This window comes from Zingiber officinale, chromosome 6A (assembly GCF_018446385.1).
Source record: "Zingiber officinale cultivar Zhangliang chromosome 6A, Zo_v1.1, whole genome shotgun sequence".
Classification (NCBI taxonomy): domain Eukaryota; kingdom Viridiplantae; phylum Streptophyta; class Magnoliopsida; order Zingiberales; family Zingiberaceae; genus Zingiber; species Zingiber officinale.
Window position 1 is genome coordinate 148152784 of NC_055997.1, and position 22892 is coordinate 148175675.

The 22892-nt window shown below is 32.9% G+C and overlaps 3 protein-coding genes and 1 pseudogene across 6 annotated transcripts; all 4 read right to left on the reverse strand.

The window, feature by feature from the left end:
* Nucleotides 1-3322: 3322 nt before the first annotated feature.
* On the reverse strand, nt 3323-8088 carry LOC121998639 (calcineurin B-like protein 2). Its single transcript, XM_042553627.1, has 9 exons — nt 7855-8088; nt 6680-6835; nt 6204-6286; nt 5834-5890; nt 5371-5479; nt 5005-5079; nt 4755-4813; nt 4024-4136; nt 3323-3603 (listed from the first exon to the last, which is right to left on the reverse strand). Exons 2-9 carry the CDS (start codon nt 6801-6803, stop codon nt 3546-3548), a joined length of 678 nt encoding a protein of 225 aa, XP_042409561.1. The 5' UTR covers nt 6804-6835; nt 7855-8088; the 3' UTR covers nt 3323-3545.
* Nucleotides 8089-8776: 688 nt separating this feature from the next.
* Nucleotides 8777-17025, reverse strand: LOC121998640 (transcription factor bHLH49-like). 4 transcript variants are annotated; one of them, XM_042553629.1, is made up of 12 exons: nt 16841-17025; nt 14854-14965; nt 14557-14764; nt 13652-13826; nt 11813-12051; nt 10663-10943; nt 10339-10545; nt 10196-10261; nt 10022-10090; nt 9881-9952; nt 9601-9712; nt 8792-9162 (listed from the first exon to the last, which is right to left on the reverse strand). In XM_042553629.1, exons 5-12 carry the CDS (start codon nt 11910-11912, stop codon nt 9104-9106), a joined length of 966 nt encoding a protein of 321 aa, XP_042409563.1. In that variant the 5' UTR covers nt 11913-12051; nt 13652-13826; nt 14557-14764; nt 14854-14965; nt 16841-17025; the 3' UTR covers nt 8792-9103. The 4 variants fall into 4 exon arrangements, with proteins under 4 accessions (XP_042409565.1, XP_042409563.1, XP_042409562.1 ...); XM_042553631.1 differs by lacking the exons at nt 14557-14764; nt 14854-14965; nt 16841-17025 and having other exon boundaries at nt 8777-9162; nt 10663-10940; nt 13652-14063; XM_042553628.1 differs by lacking the exons at nt 14557-14764; nt 14854-14965; nt 16841-17025 and having other exon boundaries at nt 13652-14058.
* LOC121995472 (trafficking protein particle complex subunit 6b-like) lies at nt 14513-17082 on the reverse strand. The gene is made up of 3 exons (XM_042549204.1): nt 16841-17082; nt 14854-14965; nt 14513-14764 (listed from the first exon to the last, which is right to left on the reverse strand). Exons 1-3 carry the CDS (start codon nt 17080-17082, stop codon nt 14513-14515), a joined length of 606 nt encoding a protein of 201 aa, XP_042405138.1.
* A 1864-nt stretch (nt 17083-18946) lies between these two features.
* On the reverse strand, nt 18947-22779 carry LOC121995473 (annotated as a pseudogene).
* Nucleotides 22780-22892: the final 113 nt, after the last annotated feature.

Consider the following 22892-nt stretch of genomic DNA (forward strand, 5'->3'; position numbering starts at 1 on the left):
TATCCAATGATGAAAAAGTCTAAGATTAGGAGTGAATAAAAATTTAGTTAAACAGAATTAATCCACCGAACTAATCGAATTTAAAAGTTCAATTTAGTTCGGTTATTTTGAATTTTTTTAAATATCAATTATTTTAGTTTAGTTTTGATTTTAAAAATTTTCTAATTCCGTTAAAATTGAATTAATCAATATTTTATCAATTATATTTATTCAGTTTTTATTAAAAAATTTATCGGTATAAAAAAATTTGATTTGTTCAATTTTAATTAAATCAGTTCCACCTGATTTTAAACTGATTGCAATTCATGTCTTTCATCACCTTTTCATGTCTACTAGTGACTAAGATTATGCCAAACTCCTCCACACGCATTTACACTCCAACATAATCAAGCACAAGGAAAAATTGGTTGACCAGAGCACCGACAAGTTTGGATCCAAGTTATTGTATGCTTTGAGCTCCATCATCCCTCCCTTTTACTTTCTTCAGCATTTGCATGAGTAGCTCTATTCCATGTAATCCTAGGCGCATGTATTTACATGTTGGAAAAATCATTCTTGACTTACTCGTCACGAAAAATTTTATGAGATAGAGTGCTCTAGCCAATCCCACCAATGTCAGTAATCCCAATCTCCGCCCCTACATTGTAGGCCTTAACCTCCAAAGAAGTGGTTGGGGTGAAATCTTATTTAATGATCTTGCAGCCATGGACAACACTAATCTCTTTGTTACTTCACTATCATTTTAAATTTCTATTTGTCTATCAGTAAGTCTCTCAAAACTCTCAGCAATCTCATGGCCAGAGATACATGAGATTTTCGGCATCATAAACTATTTTTTTAGGTCCCTCAGCCAAGCTTAAGCATATACATGTGTGTCTTGATGCCTCGTCTGCTCAAGGTTGGGTCTGAGCCTCTCCAATCTTTCTCTTTTTGTTTTTCCTCATTCAAGCCAAGCATTATGCAGATATCTACTCCCTCAACTAAATCGGTAAGTTTTGTGAAGTATATGGAAAAATATGGAATTAGAAACATCTCTCTCTTGATATATATAAATTACTTAAGTATTTCTTAAAACAAATAACTACTAAACATTTGGTACTGATCATATAATCTCAGAATTTACTTTACAAAAGAAAATATTTAGCTAATAAAAAAATTAAATTGGAAGGTCTTCGGGTTATACTGTCATTGTCCTGAATTGATTCACTAGTCATTGTCTCATTCGTTTTATTACTTGTAAAAAAATTAAAATTTATGAGTCGAGATATTGCGCCTATAATCTAGTGTACTAAGAAAAATACATAATAGGTCAACTAAGTCATATAAATTTACTTGTCTCTTTTTTCTCTTTCTATAAGAAATATTAGATAAGTCCTATTAAAAATTACCACATAACAAATTTATAAGAAAACATATACATGTTATCAACTAAGTCATATAAATTTTTATTATACTAAGTTATATAATTTTTTTATATAAAAATTTATATTCATATGTTATATAAATTTTTATATATATACTAAATCTTATAAATTTTATACATATAATAAAGATTTACATCCATGATTTATATCAATACTAAGTCAAGTTATAATTAATCTAATAAATTTTCTTAATTAAATAAATTTAAATTCTAATTAAATTATAATTTAATCTAATAAATCTTCTTAATTAAATAAATGATTTTAGACATTATAATTAATGGCGAATAAAAATTTGATTAAATCGAATTAATCGAACCGATCGAATTTAAAAATTTAATTCAATTATTTTATGAATTCATTTTTTTTTAAAATATCATTAAATTCCGTTTGTTTTCAATTTTAAAATTTCTAATTAAATTAAACTAAATAAATCTAATAAGTCAACTTTGAATCTGAGAAATTCTAAATCCTTAATTTTGAATTAAGAATAGAAACTTAAAATTAAATAAAAATATAGAATTGTTAAAAAGTTCATTTAATTTGGTAACTAATTCTATGATTTTATTAAAATGTTGATCATGAATTTAAAAAAAAAAATTGATTTTAATTAAATCAGTTCCATCAGTTTGATTTTGAGTCGATTATCTATCCCTCCTCAAAACTGAATTGAATATTCAACTTCATTTTTATTAAGAAAATGAAGTTCAATAAAAAAAAATTACTCTTTTTTACTTGAAAGATTGTCAAAATTAAGACACTGCAACTTTTAAAATTTTAGTTATATTTATTAATTATTGAAGTTAAAGTTATAGTTAGCTACTAGACTCTTTCTTAATTAATGTTTTTAGCCTGTTAAATTATGGCATATTGCACCCTTCTAACCACAATTCTAATGATTTTGAATTTAATGCTTTTGATTTACTATACTTTAATAATTGAATTTGGACAATACTAGGACCTTTTCTTTCAGTTCTTTTTCTATAACAATTTACGCTAGAATTATATTTAATTAGGAAAATTATATATTAAAAATTAATATAAAAAAAATTAATCCATGGCATTCTGTAATTTTTTTTACCTCATGTGTATAATAAAAAAATATAAATATACTTAAATTATATAAAATAAATATTTACTATAAAATAATCAAATAACATTATTCAATAATGCTAGTACGAGTTATTCTATAAAAAATTTAATTCAAAAATAAAATAAAAATTATGTTATTAATCATATAACGAGAATATTTATATCATCAAAAGAACCGATGAAATAATATATGTGATATAGAGATGAATAGAAATTGTTATGATTTTTTTCAAAAAATTGAAGAGATATAGATAAATTGATATGACTATATTAATATACAGAAGAACCAAACTAAATGAATTAATACGTTGTAATATAAAAAGATAAAAAGAAGAAAGCTATGGCAAAAAATAAGAAGGGAGAAGGAAGGAAAGAAAAATGAAAAATCGATAAAAATTGAGACAGCGAAAAAAAAAACAATACAGATAGTAGAAATTAAGTTGTACATGTAATTTAAAAAAGATAAAAAATTAAAATTATTAATAAGGCTTGCAATTATTTTCAGTATAAAAAAAAATATTAACATAACTTAATTTTGATCAGATTTGATTCTTAAAAAATCCATACAACAAAAAGCTTCAACGTGACTAATAGAAAAATTACTATGTGAACTTGAGATCACAAGCTAGAGTCACAAAAATAATCTGACAAGGCTACATAGGATAAATCCATATGATCGACCTTTTGTTTTTCAGGACCTATATTTGCAGGAGCTTTATGTACCCCTATATAATAAATAGAAAGAATGAAACGACAAACTATATAAGATGATGGTGCAGGTGTCAGTATGGATCGTTCACAAATCAGGAGACAAAAAAACATGAATATTCACCAACAGATGAATCCAATTAACACAAGGAATGATTCATATTCCAGCAAATTAAACAGATACAAAACAGGAAGCATAAATAATAGGAGGAAAAAAGAAGAAAAACATGACAAGGAAATGACATCTCTTCCAGACTCTTGAAACAGCAGTCCCATCTTGATCTTGATCTTATTTTCATCAATGCGGAAGCGAGAGTAGTCGTCCTATGTATCATCAACTTGAGAATGAAAAATGAAACTTGGGAATGTTGTAGTGATGTCCCTGCTCACAAGATACAATGATAATATAAATTGAGAATTGTGAAACAATACTAGAGTTGATAACAATGCAAAACAAGAATGATGGAAGCTAGACAACAGCTTTATGTTTACATATTAGAGTTCAAACGAAGAATACATTTTGGTTAAATGGCGCTCACAGTTCTTATTGTTGTCATCTACAAAATAAGCCAACTCGGTCGGTCGGCGAACAAACATGCTTTAGTGGTGGTTTTCTTTTTCTAAGAGAAAGAAGGATAAAAATCTCATCTTTGGGCTTAACGTAATCAAGTGGTTTCCGATTATGAAGTTTCTTTAGGTTAGGTTGGCCATGAGATCAAGAATCAGGTTAGATCTACAATCTTTGAATTATGCTGATCAGCCAGATCTATATATGTGACAAAGATGAGGATGGTACAATTACTTGAGGTATTGCAGTGTCATATTCTTCAAAAGGGATGGATGGTGCAAGACAAGATTGCGCCATTCCTCTTTGTCGATTTTCCCATCATTCTTGGTATCTGCTTCCTCAAAAGTCTGAAGAGGAGCAAAGGAGAAGTAAGACATCGATTAAAATTGAGAAACATATCAATTAAAAGGAGACAAAAGTACTGGGCAAGATACCTCAAGTCAATCAGTCTAACTGGAAAATAAAATTGATACATCGTTACAACAAAGAACGAAAAGTAAAGGAAAATTTGTTAAATCCAAAATTGATTGTAGATTATGAACAAAATTATTCATCTTTCATCCAAGAAAAAAAAGGCTAATATGTTAGAGTTAATAGACAGAAGGAACACATGATCTAAACTTAACTGAAGGTGTGCATATTTTCAGATGGTAATATACTTCAACAGAAACATCTCATTTTTCAGTCCTACAAGAACTCTAATAAAACCTAATTTTTGTGCATGTATTTCTGGATAGCTTAGTGTTATCCCTATCTTTATCGACTAACAAAAATTTCCATTTTTAATTGAATCTTATTTCATCTTTCCCAATCTCAGAATTTCAACTGAAAGTTAGCCACCAGCATAAAATCTCAGATTTAGATGCAATTATTGACGATGAAAGCAGACAAAGTGAAACATAAGTAACACAAATCTAGAGGTGGCAGGGAACTCAAAAATATTGATCAAGCCATAGGATGTCAACCTTGTCAATGATGCTTTCAATGACATCAAGTCTCTTGGAATAAGTTAAAAGTGTTTTGACTATTTGAAAGCAATGATCCTAGTCTACCTTTTACGTATCAGAATATGGTAAACAATTGACAGAAGGATAATATTAAATTTTGACAGGACAAAGCTACAAAATTTCAGTCATGCATGAATTGGTTTAGTTCCAGTTTTCCCTGGTCAAATTTTGTACATTCCTGGACAAAAGCAGCTGGTGAAATTACAACTATACAAGATGAATATCTGTACCTCTTGTCGTTCAATAAAACCTTGCTGCTTGAGATCATATAGCTTGAAGGAAACTGCAACATGAAATGGTATGAAAGATATGTTTAAACTAACAATATAAGTATGACATTGGAACAATACAAAAAAAGAAAGAGAACTAGTTCAGTCCTAATTAGTAGATATCAGCTAAAATATCTAAACTATCTTAGCAAGAGTACAAGAAGTAGAATGCCAATTAGCAGTATTGCTGAGAAAACGAAATGCAAGAAATTGACTAATCCTAATCTACATGTAACTAATATTCAAAACTCACTAGACACTCAAAAGGACAATGCAAAGAAGCAAGACAGATCAATCTTTCTTACAGTCAATTTTGTCATCAATAGGAGCACTCGGATGGAAGACTGACATTGCACGTGCAAACTCTTCAAACCCCAGAACTCCATTGTGCTTTGTGTCAAATATATCAAACACCTGGAAATTCATTTAAAATATTCAAAGACCATAATTTAAGATGTTTATTATCAAATTACCAGCAAGTAAGCAAACAATGGCATTAAGAACACATCTCATAATTATACTATTCAAGGGCATTTCTACTTCACGTTATTGATAGGCAAAAATAAAAAACCTTTTTATAGTGGATCCCAATGCTCAATAGTTTCACATGGACAAGTGCGGTGGTTCAATAAATAAATATAAAACTGGTCTCTTTTTTAAGAGCTCAAACTTTTGGGATAAATGGTTAGCTAATCAATTTCAACAAAGTATATTGAACCAAGAAGTGATGTGATTAACAAAATCATAAAAAGAAATAAACCAAAATACCCGATCAGCAAACAAGCTCTCCTTTTTAGTCTTAAATAATGCCAACTGGAATTCTTCCTGTAAAGAAAAAAGCTGTGGCTATTAAAGAAACTCGAATGGAAATATTCAATATCAATAACTGAAATTGGAGACATAATGACACTTAACAAAGCTAAAATATGAAAAGAAGGCTTTTTAAAAGGAATATGATGGCTTTTCCATCTTATAAAAAGATAATGAAATGATCAACTAACAATGTTCTCACAGTTGTCCTTGAGAAGTCTATACATCTGACATGAATGTTCAAAAGATCATGCAAGATTCATAGACCTTAAGAGAATAAATGTCAAATGCTACCATTTAATTGAGTGAGAATGAATAAATTGCCTACCTTGTGGATCAACCCGTCATCAACAACAGCAGTACTGATCCTTTTAAATAGCTCATATAATGCTTCTAATTCACTTACACTAACTGCAAAGTCAACAAACAGAACTTTAGGCAGAAATCTAATTTAAAGTCAGCTTGAGCCCCTATCCCTTGAGAAAAGAGAACATAGAAAAACATATGAAATGTTTGTCCCCCACCCCTAATAGTTGAGATATATGATTAGTGACTTGTTATTGTGTTTGATGTGTTCTGTGCATGTGTGCCTGTGTATATAGACACACAAATAAGAAGATTCACATGGTTGACCCCTAGTAGTGGGCTACTGGGCCCACAGTTTTTTGCTGATGATGTACATATAAATAAGTGTATATGAAGACAGAGATAGACAAGCATCACATAATTCTATTAGAGAAGGTAGAATGAAAACATTCCAAGTTAAATAAACATAAGAAACTCAAAAAACATTAGTTGACATACACACAGTTTCTCTGGATAACTGTTCGAGTTCCTCAAGGCCTCTTTGTGGCTTGTACAAGTCAAGATCACAGCACTTCCCGAGGACAGTGATCAAATGCTTCAACCAGTCTACACAAAACACCATGATTTTTGCCACTCATAACAACACTCCATAACCTGTATTCAGTTTGGGCAAAGTGAATTGTATTTTTGCGCTGATTCAAAGAAACAAGACATTGTTAGAACTTAGTTACTAATATTATATCTACCAAAATGGTGTGTGTAAGTTAAAATTTTGTTCCTTGGTTGCTGACAATGCACTAAAGATCAGACTTTCTGGTTGTTAGGAAACAAAGAAGGCAACAAGCTATGCAGCTAAGGATATTCAAATGAATGTGTGGATTACCAGAACAATGAGAATAAGAAATTATAAGAAACTAGTATTTCACTAGAACAAAGGATGAGAAAATCACTTAAATTTGATGGTTAAGGTTACTACAGGAAGAGTAGAAGAAAGCTTAAGAAACTTCCAAAAAAAAATTCACTTCTCTTTACTTGAAAAGCCAGGTTGCAATAAATAGACTCAATGGAGGAAAAACCAATGTAGAAAGTTAAATAGCTAGAATTTAAAACTTGTTGTCTAGCCAAGCAAGCAGGTACTACAGATACACAGAACCAAGATCGAACTGAAAGAAATTATAACTCATTCAGCATGCATAAGGGTTCAAGAAATACTGATCTATGGAGGTAAACTAAGGAATGAAAAACACTTGTCATCATAATGCATAGTATTAAATTTTTCCTCCAGAAAACTTGGACTTCATATCATAATCCAATAAATACTCCCAACATGAACACCATAGCATCAAAGACTGGTTTTTGATACACAAGCCTTCCAAAGAAAAGATTAATGTGAAAGTTTGACCACATAGACGTACTTCAACACTATGATCTCAATCAAAACATACTATTTCTTACTTTTTTTTTCCATATGAATTCCATCACGATAAATCCATGTTCAGAATTCAATTAACTAAACAGCACTAACACAATCTGTTTTCCATCATTTTGCGACGCCACAGAGACAAATACACCACGCTACTTGAATCCTAGCGGAACAAACCCACAAAAAAACATCTTTTTTCAAGATCTAAAGTCGGAGGGAGGAAAACCAAAAGTAACCGACGAAAATTTACCAGACACAAAGCCGCCGCTATGACCTCTCCTCTTGCTCAACTCCAATTCATCAGAATTGGAGATCGTCCAGGGCTGCAGAAGATCTTTCCGATGATCGCGGAAACCAATTAAGAAAAAAAAGGGAATTACACGATAAAGGAGAAGCGGAGATTTGAGATCAAACTTTTGGTCCAAACGTCGCGGAGCGATTCGCTCCAAGAGATGATGCCCTCGTTCCCGATATAACAATTACACTTATTATTATTTTTTTATTTTCACCTTTATTTATAATTAACACGATTTGTTTGGTGGAAAATTTTGAACTTGAAAATAGTTTATTTTAAGAACGATAAAAATTCTTAAATGCCATTTTAAAATAAATTCTTATATATTATGTGGTATTGTGGCAATTAATAATAATAATAATAACATAAATTATAATAACAACATAATAAATTATAGATTGAGTAGTAGCTGAAATCATTGAAGCGCCACAAGTTTATTATTAATGAACTTCTACTTATTATTTTAAGCTCAGGATAACTCTATTTTAATGCAGTTACATAAAGAAGTATCTGCTTCATTTTATTTATGGTCAATATTGAAAATTTCATTATGCTGAAAACCTCTAGACTTAACTACTAAACTGCAGTTACATAAAGAAGTATCTGCTTCATTTTATTTATGGTCAATATTGAAAATTTCATTATGCTGAAAACCTCTAGACTTAACTACTAAACATAAAGAGAGCTTTTTGGGATAACAACAAAACTTCATTCCAAAGATGAACTATTTGTTAGTAAAATAATAGCTTAGGATAACCGATAATGGACCGTTACATAGTAGAGTATAATCAGCATGGCAAACTGCTTTGTTGTTGCTATAGGAATCTTCAAAGTTCAGACAGGTTCTGCACGAAGCTCCCGCTATATGAAAAGGATCCATTATATGTAACCTTACATTATTTTTTACAAGAGATTGTTTTCAAGATTTAAACCCATGACCTTTTGATTACAAAATAACTTTACCGTTACGCCAAGACTCCCCTTCACGAACTTTAGAAACTATTAGAATAAATTTTACATCAATTCACAAAAATCAAAAGCTATTATCAGGCTAAACAAGCCACAGCCAAATGCAGGGTGTTAGCTCCAAATGAGCAAAGTAGTTATTCTTCATAATCAATCATTTCAAACTTGGCACTTTCTTGAGCTTTAGTACCACTTGTAATTTTCAGAATAATCTTCAAACTTGGCACTTTCTTGAGCTTTAGTACCACTTGTAATTTTCAGAATAATCTTCAGCTCGTCGTTCTACTAGTTGTGCATCTGCAATATCATAAAAAATGAAAATAGTTGGAGCTTACTGGTTTGTAATAATTCATTAAGGTACCGTGAGATGCGGCTTGCCATCACAAAGAGAGGGATTCAAAGTGTAGCATTTTAAACTTTGAAAAACTGTATGAACAATGGGATAATCTCCGAAGGAATGCACACTTCTAGAGTGACATGTAAATACTAGACCTAGTTTCATCCTGTCATTAGGTGCTCCAATTTAAGCAAGAACTACTGCCCTATGTATGTTAAACTATCATATTTAGATTTACATAAATATGATACGAAGGCAAATTTTAGATTAGTATATGCCAAGGGAATCCTACAGTTCCTAGTGTCCATCCATGGAGGAAAAATGAGAATTCATCAATCAAGATATTTATCCAAATCAATTTTTAATCAATGAAGAAACAGATACACGCAAAGGATTACCATGGTACAGATCCCAATTGGAATCAAATCCTTTGGAGGTGTAAATATGAGGATGAACCATCTGCTGTGCCAATCCAGTGGATGATGAAGTTCCATCCCAAAAATGAAGCTGCTGTCACATGCATAGACAAACACCAATTATAGGTATGATGATTACACTAATGGTAACATGAAGATTCAAATTTGACTAATTTTGAGAAATTAATGTGATTTTGGGCTATCACCCCAAAATATTTGTTAATTGATTTTTGAGTAAGTACTTGGGAGAAATGTGCATTACATTACTAGATGGAAGCCCTTCCGTACTAAAGTCGTTTTGAGTGCAGACAGCTGCAAGTTTCATTGACAGAAACTACACAAAACACACACAAAATCATAACCCTCAGCGTTTTAAGAAAAACGATAGTTTGAGAATAAGTACCTCAATTTGCTGTTGAAGTGACTGAACATAGTTTATGATCTCATCTAGCACGTGTGTTTTCCCTGTGACCTATTTTACAGTTCGAGGAATTTATTTATTTTACAGTTCGAGGAATTTATTTAATATGCAAGGCATGTCAGTGTTAACACCAAACTGTATTTTTTTTAAACATACATTACTGCAGCCAGGTACAAGGGCTTGAAGAAATTTCATTCTTTCACTAATTCTATCTCTTCTTAACTGCAATAACAAAACCCAACTAATTTAGTATCAAACATCCACTATAACACTGACTGCATGAGTTATGGAAAACTTACTCTTTCTGCTATGCTATGGCTATTAGTTATTTGTCCATGACGAACTCTAACAAAAAAGTGATCCTCCTTTGGGATCTTTGAGCAATCTTTTACAAGCATACAATCCGTCACCAAGTTGCTTGGCTCAACATTTTGTTTAGGTTCAAAATTGTCACTTGTGTTTGTTGATGAAGATTGCGGTCTTTGTTTTACTTGGCTACCCATTTCCTTATTTTAAATGGAAAAAATACTTCAAAGTCAGAGACACATGCATTGTAGAATAGAACTACACAAGGACTTCAGGAAGAAGGGGGACAAAATCTCAAGCAAAATATTCAAACTTACCTGATGACTCCTTTTCCATTTCTTTGCACCAAGATCAACTGGACATGAATCCCTTGAAGCATCAGTTAAATTGGTGCTTGGTTCTTGGTTACATTCATAGAAGACGGTTTTAGAATGATCACTCCTTGTCAGTTCTTGTTGGAGATAAGACGCAATATCTTTGGATTTATTCATATTCATTGTGAGTTTCTGAAACCTAGTTCTTGTAAATTCCTTCGATATGTTGGTTTGAAGAGCCACAGGATGGCATGGTCCAAAGGCATCAAAAATGCCTCCGCCTGCTGAAGAAAAAATAATACTTCATCAGATGTCTGAATCAGCAGAGAACAGAGAGAGATATGGAGCAACAACTTTTGAGACAATTGTCAACAGAAACTCTCTGGAGGACACTAGACAAACTATAATTGGTGCTACTATAGTTGTAGAGTTGAGATAATTTGTGGTGCTTGAGAAGTAATTCTCAATGTTAGACATGGGAAAGAAGGAATCAATCACTGGAATTGAAGGGCGTGGAAATAAATTCAATAGAATTTTTGTCCTATAACAATGTAATAGTTTGATTCTCTAGCTAACTGTTAGTCCTCTAAATGACCAACCTGCAGGAACACCAGAAATCTGGTGGTTCAAGCGACAAGAAGTCTCCTCCAAACTGAAATGATCATTCTCAGTTGTATCCATCTCTTAGTAATCCTACTCAGTCAGAAGACTGATAAGTTGATAAAAGTTTGGAATTTTTTCTACAGAAAGAACACAGACATTATGTATAACTGATCTGTTAGTTCAAAATCTAGACTTAGTCGACAAAGAACAAAATCAAATCAGATATCGAAGAGAGAAAGTGATCCAAATGAGAGTGGCTACCCAAGTATGAATCAATTTTCCAATATAGTTAGAGGAGGGATAGCAAACTATCAAATTCCAAGTCACTTAACATGACAGAACATGAAGGAAATGCCTCAAATCGAGAGCTTAGTTAGCCAAATGGACTTCAGTAACCGATCCAGTAAATTCTCAGAATGCACAAAACTAGGTACATCCTGATTCTAGTCGCCATCCACAAGGAGTAGAAAATGGACAGAGAAGAACACTTCATGACCTAAACTGGATAAATCGTTTTCAGGACAACTAGAGATGATTACAAAGCTGGTACCTATTTCCATATCTGCGACCGGAGAAACAGTCGAACGAGGGGAAACAGGAGGAAGACGAGCCCCTGAGAATCCTTCTACGCCCAATCCCTGCGCCGCCATTGAAGAATGTGGAAGATCGTTACCGTCTTACCGACCTCCCCTTGCGCTCGCAGGCTTAGAAATGCGGAGAGGAGATTCAGATGAAATGGCGAGCGAGCGAAACACCGTGGCATCGAAGCATCGATCGTTCCACCACCGCCTGTTTTATACGGGACGAAGCATAACTAAATCCATTTTATTTCATTTTATCTGAAAAAAAAAACATGCGATAAAAAAAATAATAAAGCGCTTTACCAATGCACACCCTTTATAATTGGAAATTATCAAATCTGGCACCTTTTCATTTCCCAAATATATTAGAATCAAATTTCAATTTTAACAAATAAATTTTTATTAATAGACAGTCAACCTAAAAACGCTAACGTCAAATTGATAAACTCTCTATTATAAGGAGTTCAAATCCCCTGCTCCCGAATTACTCTATCCCTCACACATTATCCCAGTCCATTGTCGACGGCCTCCGGCAACCGCCTCGATTAATACTATAAGCACTTCAATTTAATCTTATAGTAGATTGAGAAATTTTCATAGAATTAAATTCATCATCCTTAGATACCCAACAATTATTTTTACCAAATCTCACTCCCAAAAATAATTAAAAAAAAAAAACAAATCTCACTCTATTAATGACTTTTTTAAACACAAGCCTCCTTTCTGTCTCTAATTTGCAATTTCATGATATTTTAAAAATTAAAAAATTCCAATTCTAAATGTATCAAACTTTCACATTATATATACATGTTTAAAATTTTACCACAAAGTAATTTATAATAATATTTTCTTGAATAATTCCCTACTTATTATATTGTAAAATTAATCATATGTACTCGACTGATTCGAAATTTAAACTTGATTCTCTTATTGTTACTCTTATCACATTTGGGGGAGCATAAAAGTAGTCTTTTTGAAACATTAGAAGGAAAGTAAGCTAATATTTGATCACATTTTTCACACCTTGGCATTTTTGAATTGTACACTATTGAATCAATCACATATGTCGATCCAAAGAGGTCATGCATACAATTAGGGCAGTGAATAAATGCTAGCCACAAAACAACTTTCGCTAGGGAATGAAAATTAAAGAGCAAATGATGCGAGGTTCACTTGGTGTCTCTACGGTAAGTAGGGGTGTCAATTCGGGTGGATCGGATCGGGTTAGGTCGGGTTGAGTTTTTTTTTTTTTAAATCTGATTTTTTTCGGGTCGACTCGGGTTGGGTCATCGGATCGGGTTCATTTTTGACACCCCTAGCGGTAGGTTTGTTGAGTGGAGCATGCATACAATGATGATTCCTTGAAAGTGAACCAAAGTTTGTGATAAACCAATTCCTTCATGATCAATCTCCTCCATCTTGTTTATTCATCCAAATAAATAACTATATTGTCATCATTATTTTCATTGATGGAGACTGTCTCCCTGTCATTTAGGTGGTCCTTCCATCTATCTCTATAGTTTTTTTTAGGGTAAAAACATGTGCATGTTTCACTAACACTGATTTCTTCTAAAGCTTTTGATGGCTGACATGAGAATGTTAAGAGATGAAATAGGACTGATGGCATCAATTGCAATCATAATGCCTCAATTATTGCACCACCTGTTTCTATCTCAGAAAGAATTTGCATGTGCAGAATTGATCTAATGCGTTCTAAGACACAAATGTAGATGCATATTATTCTGTGCCTAAAGGAAGTCAGCATCTTGTGTTATAAAAACCAAACAAACAAAATAAAATATATATACCTTTGTTTCGAAGAGGAAAAATGCTCATCTGGCTTATCTGAAATTGATTGGGAAGCTTACCCTTTCTTTCGATCTCGTGATGCTTGCCCATCTAAAAACTCGCAAGCTTCACCAATCATTCTGAAAGAAAATGGATGTTATGATCCAAAAGCCTTCATGATAACCTCCAATGAACCTGCTTCCATAGATATGATCACAGCACTTAGTTTTTAGTTTATACAGAATTAAAAGGCCCTTGCTTTTTATCAGTCTTAAAAAATATAGTGAATATGCAACCGTATTTGTCCATGAATTAAACATAAATAGCCTTGCCCAGATATGTTGAAGACAGTTTCTGCGATTAGAGATGCTCAGAAATGTGATCACCTCAGCAGTTTCAGATAAAATTTATTAAGAAAATAAGCAAATATGTTCTCAGACAGTAGCAATGTAGTTGCAAGAAATAGATAATAAGGGAGCTTTTCTGAACTTGAATTTCTTTCATATAAAAAATGCAACAAGCAACTCCTTGAGAATCAAAACGGCATGGTAACATCCAATGTCCTTTGATGAGTTCTCTAGACTTTTATGCAATGTTACAGGATAAAAGAGAAATATCTAGTAGAAACTTTTGTACTATTGATTGAATGAATTAATATAACGATCAGATGGAGAGCTTTTATAAGCTCAAATAACATGGAAATAGGCCAGATGTGTTAGAAATTTAAAGGCAGAAATAGACAAAATAACATTATAAATCTGGTAGAAATGAATGAGATTGAAATTTAAACCAGAACTGGTTGGATGAACTTTATGTCTAAATGAATTGCTTTATGTTTATTTGCATGAGGAACATTTCCAATTTCATGTGAGAATGCAATTTTAGATGAAAAACTTCAGTGCATTCACAATTATGCTTGGCATACATGAAGGGAGATTTGATGCATCAGCAGAAACAGCACAAGAAATTCCCACATTTGACAAGGCTCCCCTTATAATTCCACATGGGAAATGTAGAAGCATGTTTGCAGCTTCAGATGAAGAGCCCTGAGATGCTTCATCATCTTCCGATGAAGGATCAATAGATACAAGAGTAAACCAACAGAACTTGTTGTCTCGCAGAACAAAGGTGCCCTGAAACATAGTGAAAGTAGTTTGTACTCTTTTATATATATAAAAAAAAACTTCTCAAATGTTATTGTAATTCTTCTTAAGCATATTACCCTGTGATTGGTCTTCAAGTTATCAATCTGCTTCTTGAACAGCTCTAACCAAATCTTTGCATACTTGATAGCTTCTAGATGATCACTAAATCGAGGATGTTCAATTGTATATCTGCTCAGATACAAGTGAGAAGTAAAATTAATCCAGCAATTGTAAAATAATTTTACTTTTATGATCTCAAAAACAATGGCATACTTATGTTTTGAGGGGCATAAAATTATGGAATCTTTTAGCAAAAGAATTTAGATATATAAGTTCCACAATCAATTCTTTTCTGCAACCTTTGATGTCTGGTATATCTTATCTAGCATATGAGAAATGCTCTCTGAAGCAAAATTCTGACCCAAGTAATGGTACTACACCATGCATAAAAAAATGAGCATAAGAACCTACAGTTTGTAAATTGTTCTTTTTTCTCAGGAATTTGAGGGATTGAGATTTGAGAATCAAGAAAATTGCAATAGTTGTGGTCCCGATTGGTGTGGGTGAGTTTTATTTAAAGAAAATTTTCACTTATTTCCTTTATCTGGCTAAATATAATATAAAATGAGTTGTTTGCAATATTCACCAGTAGAAGCTCAGATCTGATTAGTAGTCTACTTCATAAGAATCATCCAGCTAAAAATTTTAGCATGCAGATACAACTGCACTCCAAGGAGCAGCTGCCTTGGAAATCTGCGACGTGATAAAGGAGTGCATCACTTGATGTGGGTTTACAGTGTAGAACTACTCTATACAGATTGCTCTTCCCAATGTAACTTCTCTATCACAGGATGGCAACTGAGGTGGCTTCTAGATATACCAAATGCAAATTGGAATATGATTTACCAAAACATTTGCCCGGATCCACCTTGAAGATACAAAATAATAATAATAATAATAATTAATTAATTACCTAAATACTAAGGCTTGGCTGGATCTAGGCAATGAAGCACAATAAGGGGATTATCCTCCAGTCCAGAAGTGTGAGATCCTCTTGAGGTTTTAAACTGATTATCTCATGACTATTTGGTTTGGTGCCAAGTGATAGAATGTTAATATGTTATAAATCTAAGTCGGATGATAACTTTACTCTCCATTAAACAAAGATCTACTTCTTGATTTTTCTTTTTGACAACCAACCTAGCAATCTTTGTTGCCACCGTGATCCAACCAAAGATCATACTCGCCAAATTAGTTTTTTGCTAATCAAGGCTCAAAATCTCAAGTAGTATCAAAGTTTTAAATTTTGATCGGAACAATACTATTTTGGTACCACAATGTTTTAATGTATAGGAGGGGAAGTAAAAAGGAAATGAAAAATAAGAAGAGATGACAACTCTATGTGTAAGTTCAAACTCCGTGCCCCGTTTGGAATGTATAATTTTGATATTGTAGTGTAGAGACACAAGCTAAAAATAATAATAAATGTCATTTCAATTCATCTTGATGCATTTGTAACATGTCAAAGATGTTGAATGTTAATATGTCACAATAATCATCCATGTGATTGACACAAAAACACTAGATAAATTATTTGAGCCAACTGTGTTATTCAGCACGGTACAAGATTTCAAATCATGTTGTGCTAATAACAATTTGCATATGAGGCACCAGACATGTTTGTTTGGAGTACATCCATTTGGTAAATGGTTCACTTCAAGCAGCAATTAACCAAAATAGATGCAAGTAATTTGGCAACATGATCAAACCCAAACATACGAACCCAACTCCCATGGTTAACCATGTAAACAAAGTTTATCGGAGAGGTTCTCCATGTACTGATCCACACTGGCAGTTATCAAATTGTTTACGTTTTCATTCACTTTGTTAATCACGATAAGAGTTATAAGGTTGGCCTAAGTAAAAGTATTTAAGTTCTATTCCTTTGACAGCTCTTGAAGGAGCATAACAGTGTTATTCTACAAATAAGAGAAGAAATCACAGTTCAATAGCAATATCAGTGACCATGTTTATCCCATTATCTTCTTGATGGAATTTCTATACCTTCGGCATTCGCAGTTATCGACCAGAAACGACGGCTCCTGCCCACTAAACCTCACACGATCAGCCCAAACAATAGAAAGATTCAAGGGAAACCTCTCGATGAGCTGGCGCCCGACCTGGAAGCCGATCGCCTCGATCCGGCGTGCGGCGAAGTCCGGTTTAGTGGCGTAGAACCTCCGGCCGTACGCCGACACCAACCAGACCCGGCTCACGTCATAGGCCAGCCTATGCCTAGGTCCCATTGATTAATTGAAATCATTAAAAAATTAAATTGACAGTATTATTATTAATTAATTATAAATGTCTTACTAATTCATTAATAACACCTTATCAATTAATTATTATCAATTCCACTATCTATTTATATCTTACACTATTCTATTCTGCCTTAAATATAATTCATTTTTAAGTTGACATATTTTTTTCTTTTTTTTTTATTATTACTCTGATTCCCATCTTATTTTACAATTAGAAATACTATTCTAATAAAATCTGATGAATTCCTTTCTTCTTAATATTTCTCTTCCCTTACTGATAATATTTCCTTATCGCTCTTTCTTTTCCTTCCTTGATAATAATATGAATTAGAGATTTTTTTATTCATAAAATACAAAGTAAAATGCTTTAGCAAAAATAAAATTTTAAAAATTAAAATTAATAAAATCTTATTTACATTCTGATTAAATAATTTAATAAAATTATTATCAAAATACTCACCATAAAACTAAATTTTATATCAAAAATTAGTTTTTTTTTAAAAAATAATATTTAATTCTTTTTAAAAACTAATTTAAAAAAATATATATTTTTAAACTTATTATTTTCGGTCCCAAATCTAAATGAAAAATGTTAAGAAAAATTTTAAAATATATTAAAGAACTTTATTTTTAAATTTTTTACCTAGGGCCTCAAGGAACCTTGAGACGGCCCTGACACCAACCCGTCGATGCAACTCTCTGCTACCTCCTTCACATCTGTTTCATGTACATGTTTCCCTTCTCCCTCTTCGTCTCTCCTCCTCTGAAAAGTGTGTTGAGGCCCATGGCCCAACACAATTTGGGCCGCACACATACATCTCTAGTTATTTCTCAAATATTAGGACGTATTACATTTTACTCCTTGAGGTTTGTCTAAAGTACGAAACAATCCTCATGATTTGACCGGCAACATTATGACATTGTAACCCTTTGTCGCTGGAAATGCTCAATAAAATGCTAACGTCATGATAAATTCCTTCTTCTTGGACAATAATACCCTTACTACGCTTTGAATTTGGGTCTGGGACAATACTACCCTTTGACCCATCCTTCTTAATATTTTCATGTATATTAGTGAAAGAAACATAACGTAAGAAAGAGGAGTCTGGTTTGGAGCATAAGACGAGGAGCATGACTGGTTGTGGTTTAGAGAATAAGGTGAGGAGAACGGATTTTTGCAATAGATACATTTCGATAAGGAATTTGTAATCAAAGATATTCTGGCTTTGTGGGTTTAGAGTTTACATAGTCGATTAGTGGAATGACTCCCTCAAGTTGTATTAATTTTTTTTACTTTAGTTAATTTTCAACTACTTCAATTAATTTTTTACTTTTTTGCCTACTGAAACGCAAGGGTATATATGTCTTTTTCTTATCTTTGTCAGTTGACTACTAACGCTAAGTAGTCAAGGATTTTTTTGTTACTTTTGAAACTACAAGAGTTGTTTCATACTTTAACCAAACCTGGGGGTAAAATGTAATTCACCCCAAATATTATTCATCACTGTTTTTTTAATATTTTTTGAAATCATTTTTAACAATTTCATAGGCAAATGACATGATCAAAAATTTTAAATGATTTTTTTCAGTAATGAAATCATGTAGTCTCCAACAGTATACTCAATAGTTATAACAAATTGTTTTCAATTTTCATTTTTTTATAAAAAGGAAATAAAAAAATGATTAATTTAAAGAAAATTTCTTTGAAATTGAACTAAACAGCTAAAAGAAAAGATGGAAAAAAACATATAAGAAAACTATTTTTTTTCGATTTCAACTGCCTATATGAGAGGCCATACAAAAATCAATTAGCATTATAATTCAGACTTAGAGATTATTTGATTTATTTTCAGAAATGTATCATCGAATTGCTTAACTTTCTTGAGAAGATCAAAGAGATAACTCTGTTTGAAATTAGAATTCCATCACTATCGGCATATAGTCATTCTCCGTCGTGGATTATGGTGCCGACAATGTTAACAGTGACATGCTTTTCGCCCAGGCCTCTCTTGTTTGATTTTAGAGGATGAGGCCCCAAAGCTCTGACTCCGATATCACAACCATTGATTTCGTAGATGTCCCTTATGCAACCATTCACAACAATGCCTGCCCAACCCATGTTCTGCGCTAATTGTCCCAAGTTGCCTCCGACTAAGGCACATCTCATGCTCCCTCCACCATCCACCACCAATACTCGGCCGTCCCCCGGTGACTCGAGAAACTCCCTCACCAACATCCTCGAACACCTTAAGTGTGACTATAGGTTCGGAGAATGCGTGGCATTGATCGTACATATGGAATATCGATTAAAGAACTCGAATATCCCCCTTTGCGAGGAAGGATGGATTTGCATCACAAAGTTCAGCAGTTGAACACATCTACACTGTGAACACACTATTAAACCAGTAAGTCAACTCGATGGTAGGCAAATTATGAGAAAATTAAATTTTCAATATCAAAGGAATAATACATAAAAACTGAAATCTAGCAAACTACTGTTGGATATTGGGGCCTTAAATGAACCAAAACGATTTAGAGGAAGGAAGCCATCAATTGTTGAAAGTCGTAATTGACTTCAAAATTGAAATCTACGATTCGCGTAGATAGATTTAGACTATTAATTTGCTCAAAACCGATTAAGGGTGAATGAGAAATTAACGTTTAAAGTCAGCCCAAAATAACATTTATTATTCATTAATAAAGTGCATGGGAGAATAGTCCCACATCGGAAATTCTCGATGTGTATTCTCTACTTATTAATGAAGATGTGTTAATGGAGTTAACACAAAATCTTTTCAACTTTTGTTGTTGCTTTCAAAGGATAGGTTCACCTAGCTTCTTATAAGCTAAAGTGTGCTATAATAGCCTTTTATGACTAGGTTCATTAGAGACATTATGTGTAGCTCTAATTGATGGTGACATGAGAGCCAAACGAATGAGCGTGTGCATATATACATCATCCTCGTGGGCAAAGGGAGATGACTGGACAGTTGACTTAGGGAATGGATGGCTACCGTTGATCAACGTTGATCAAATAAGTATGATGGATTGCTTGTGATGCGATCTAGAGCGTTGGATCGCAAAGAGTAACGATCTGACGGCTTGGGATGAGACTTGATCTGAAGCATCGAATCAATAGATCCAGATCCGATGGCCGATGACAATAGGCGGGATCTGAGGGTCACAACTCCTCAGATCTGATGGATGAGATTGAAGTGGGCTTGGTGAAGGGTTACAACCCTTCAGAATGGATGATCTAGATCGATCCAGCCCAAGGAACACATCCACTCACCCAAAGGACAATCAACCTCTTCTTTCAGTATAAATAGAACCCTCCAGATGATGGAAAATTCACTCAATTCTCTCTTCTCTTCCTCAAGCATTCATCTCATCTTGTGCATTCAAGAGTCCAAGAAGTCTACTAAAAGGTTCGCTGGTCTCGGAAGTCGGAGTGCTACGATTCCGAGACGTTCGTCGTCGTTGTATCTTGGGAACGAATTGCAACAATCCGTTAAGCACCGTAGCAGAGTAATATCGTTTACGGAGATAGTGTCGAACACTAGCCTCGACGATCAGTTTGCATACTCCAGAAGCTACCCGGGGATCAACAACTACATCACATGAATGTATAAAATAAATCCAAAAGTTTAAAATCCAATGAGTAGTGAAATGTGGATAGCTCTAGATATTTTATAGATCATAGAAGTCTACGTTTTAGTCCACAAGCATCCATGATAAAACAGATAATCAGTTATTGGTATGCACTAAACACTTGGCAGTACATTAGGACTAAATTATCTTTAACAGATTTGCTGCTTCAGGCGAACTCATAAGATCCCAGACATACAATTTAATTTGCTCAGCTAGTGCAAAAGAACAAGTTGTGACATCTTTTGAGACATATCTAATTACGACAACAGAAGTTTCAGAATTTTTGTTAGTTGGTTGTTTTTCTAGTTGCTTTCAATTTCCTGATATACCGATGAGAGTATTATGGACAAGTCTTTGAAATCTTTTCAACTTTCGTTGTTGCTTTCAAAGGATAGGTTCACCTATCTTCTTATAATCTAAAGTGTGCTATAATAGCCTTTTATGACTAGGTTCATTAGAGAAATTATGTGTAGTTATAATAGATGATGAAATGAGAGAAAAACGAATGAGAGTGTGAATATATAAATAATCAATGGATTCTATAATTAGAAGAGTTAGAATTGATTAGAGTGTGACAGATAAGTGTAGAGAAAATCTAAAGAAACTTCAATCAACATAAAAATATGCTGAATTATCAAAAAATATAGATAAGGATGAAATATGCTGAAGTAGCATATTTGTGATGGAAGGATCTCCAATTTAATATGAGAGCTTAAAATAACAAAAGCAAAAATGAATGAAGATCCTAAAAAAATCTCCAGCATAGACTTTATAACCGACATTTATCCTCCATGATGGTTCTAGGATGATCAAAAGACTATTAGAAAATTTTATCAAAAGAAAGAAACAATTGCCTAAATGCATTAATGTTTTGATTCTATATGGAATCTCAAATGATTTTTCAGTTAATTCTCTACTTAGGAGAAGGAACTAAACTACTCAACATTTTCTCGTCATTCGATTACAGAGGTCATGGGCAATTAATCACTTAATAAAAAAAAATGTAAGATGTGAACCTTTGGTTTTGTCTTATTAATCAACAGTTTCTCTAAATAGTTAATCATATCGCAGTACCTCTTTTTGTCTTTTTGATATATATCATGTAACAACAACAACTTGTTTAGATAGTTAATCATATTGTAGTAGCTCTTTTGTCTTTTTTATATATGTTACTCAAATAGTACAATTGTCATTAGTCAGTGCAATATAAATTAGGGAGGAGAAAATAATTGAAAATTTTGATATATCACTCGTACCGTATCAAAATATACCAAATTATATAGATAATATGATATACTAAAAATTTTAGTACAGTGTTATATCATACTGAATAGTTTCAGTACTAGCAATTCAATAGTTTGGTATTCGGTATACCGCATTGATACAGGAATTTGAGTGTAAATGATATACAATGTATACTATACCGAAAATCGGTATACCAAAATTTTAGTATATACCTAACCAGCTCTAATATAAACACACAATGTGTTAGCTTATTGAACCAATTGTTATTAACTCTACCTCAACTCCCTTCCTAAACTAGAAAGAACTGAGAGTAGAAGAAAAGGCATCGTATGCATTAAGAATGCCTCCATTTGCAGCACTAAACTATAACTAGTTTATTAAGAAATTGTTAAGATGGATATCAATCTCTCTCATAACCAAATATTAGGCTCAACTTAAAACGAAGGTAGGAAAAAAATAAAGCAAGATATCTTATGCTAGAATCTCAGTCATAGTGTCCTTTTATTGAGTAAACGGAAGCTTCGTCAATGAATTGTGTACAGCGAACCATTCTAGTTACTTAGAAATCGTTGGGCTTGTAAGGAGAATACGATTTTGAGATATCCTAGTGAAGACGTGCTAATTGATAATCCAAACAGCGACTTTACTGGAATAAAAAACCAGACTTTTCGAACAATTCAGACCCTCATCAATGATTCGCCACTCAGGCACCGAGGTTTCAATCCGTCAAAATCAAAAGACAAAAAAATGGTTTACCTGTCCACTATGATGGCTAACTTTCTCCATCCATTCAACCAAGGAATTATGCTGAAACTGACTTCTCAAAAGAGATTTCGACAAAGATAAGACAATAAATTAGACCAATTACATCTCAAGTTGCTCGAGAAGAAGGAATTATG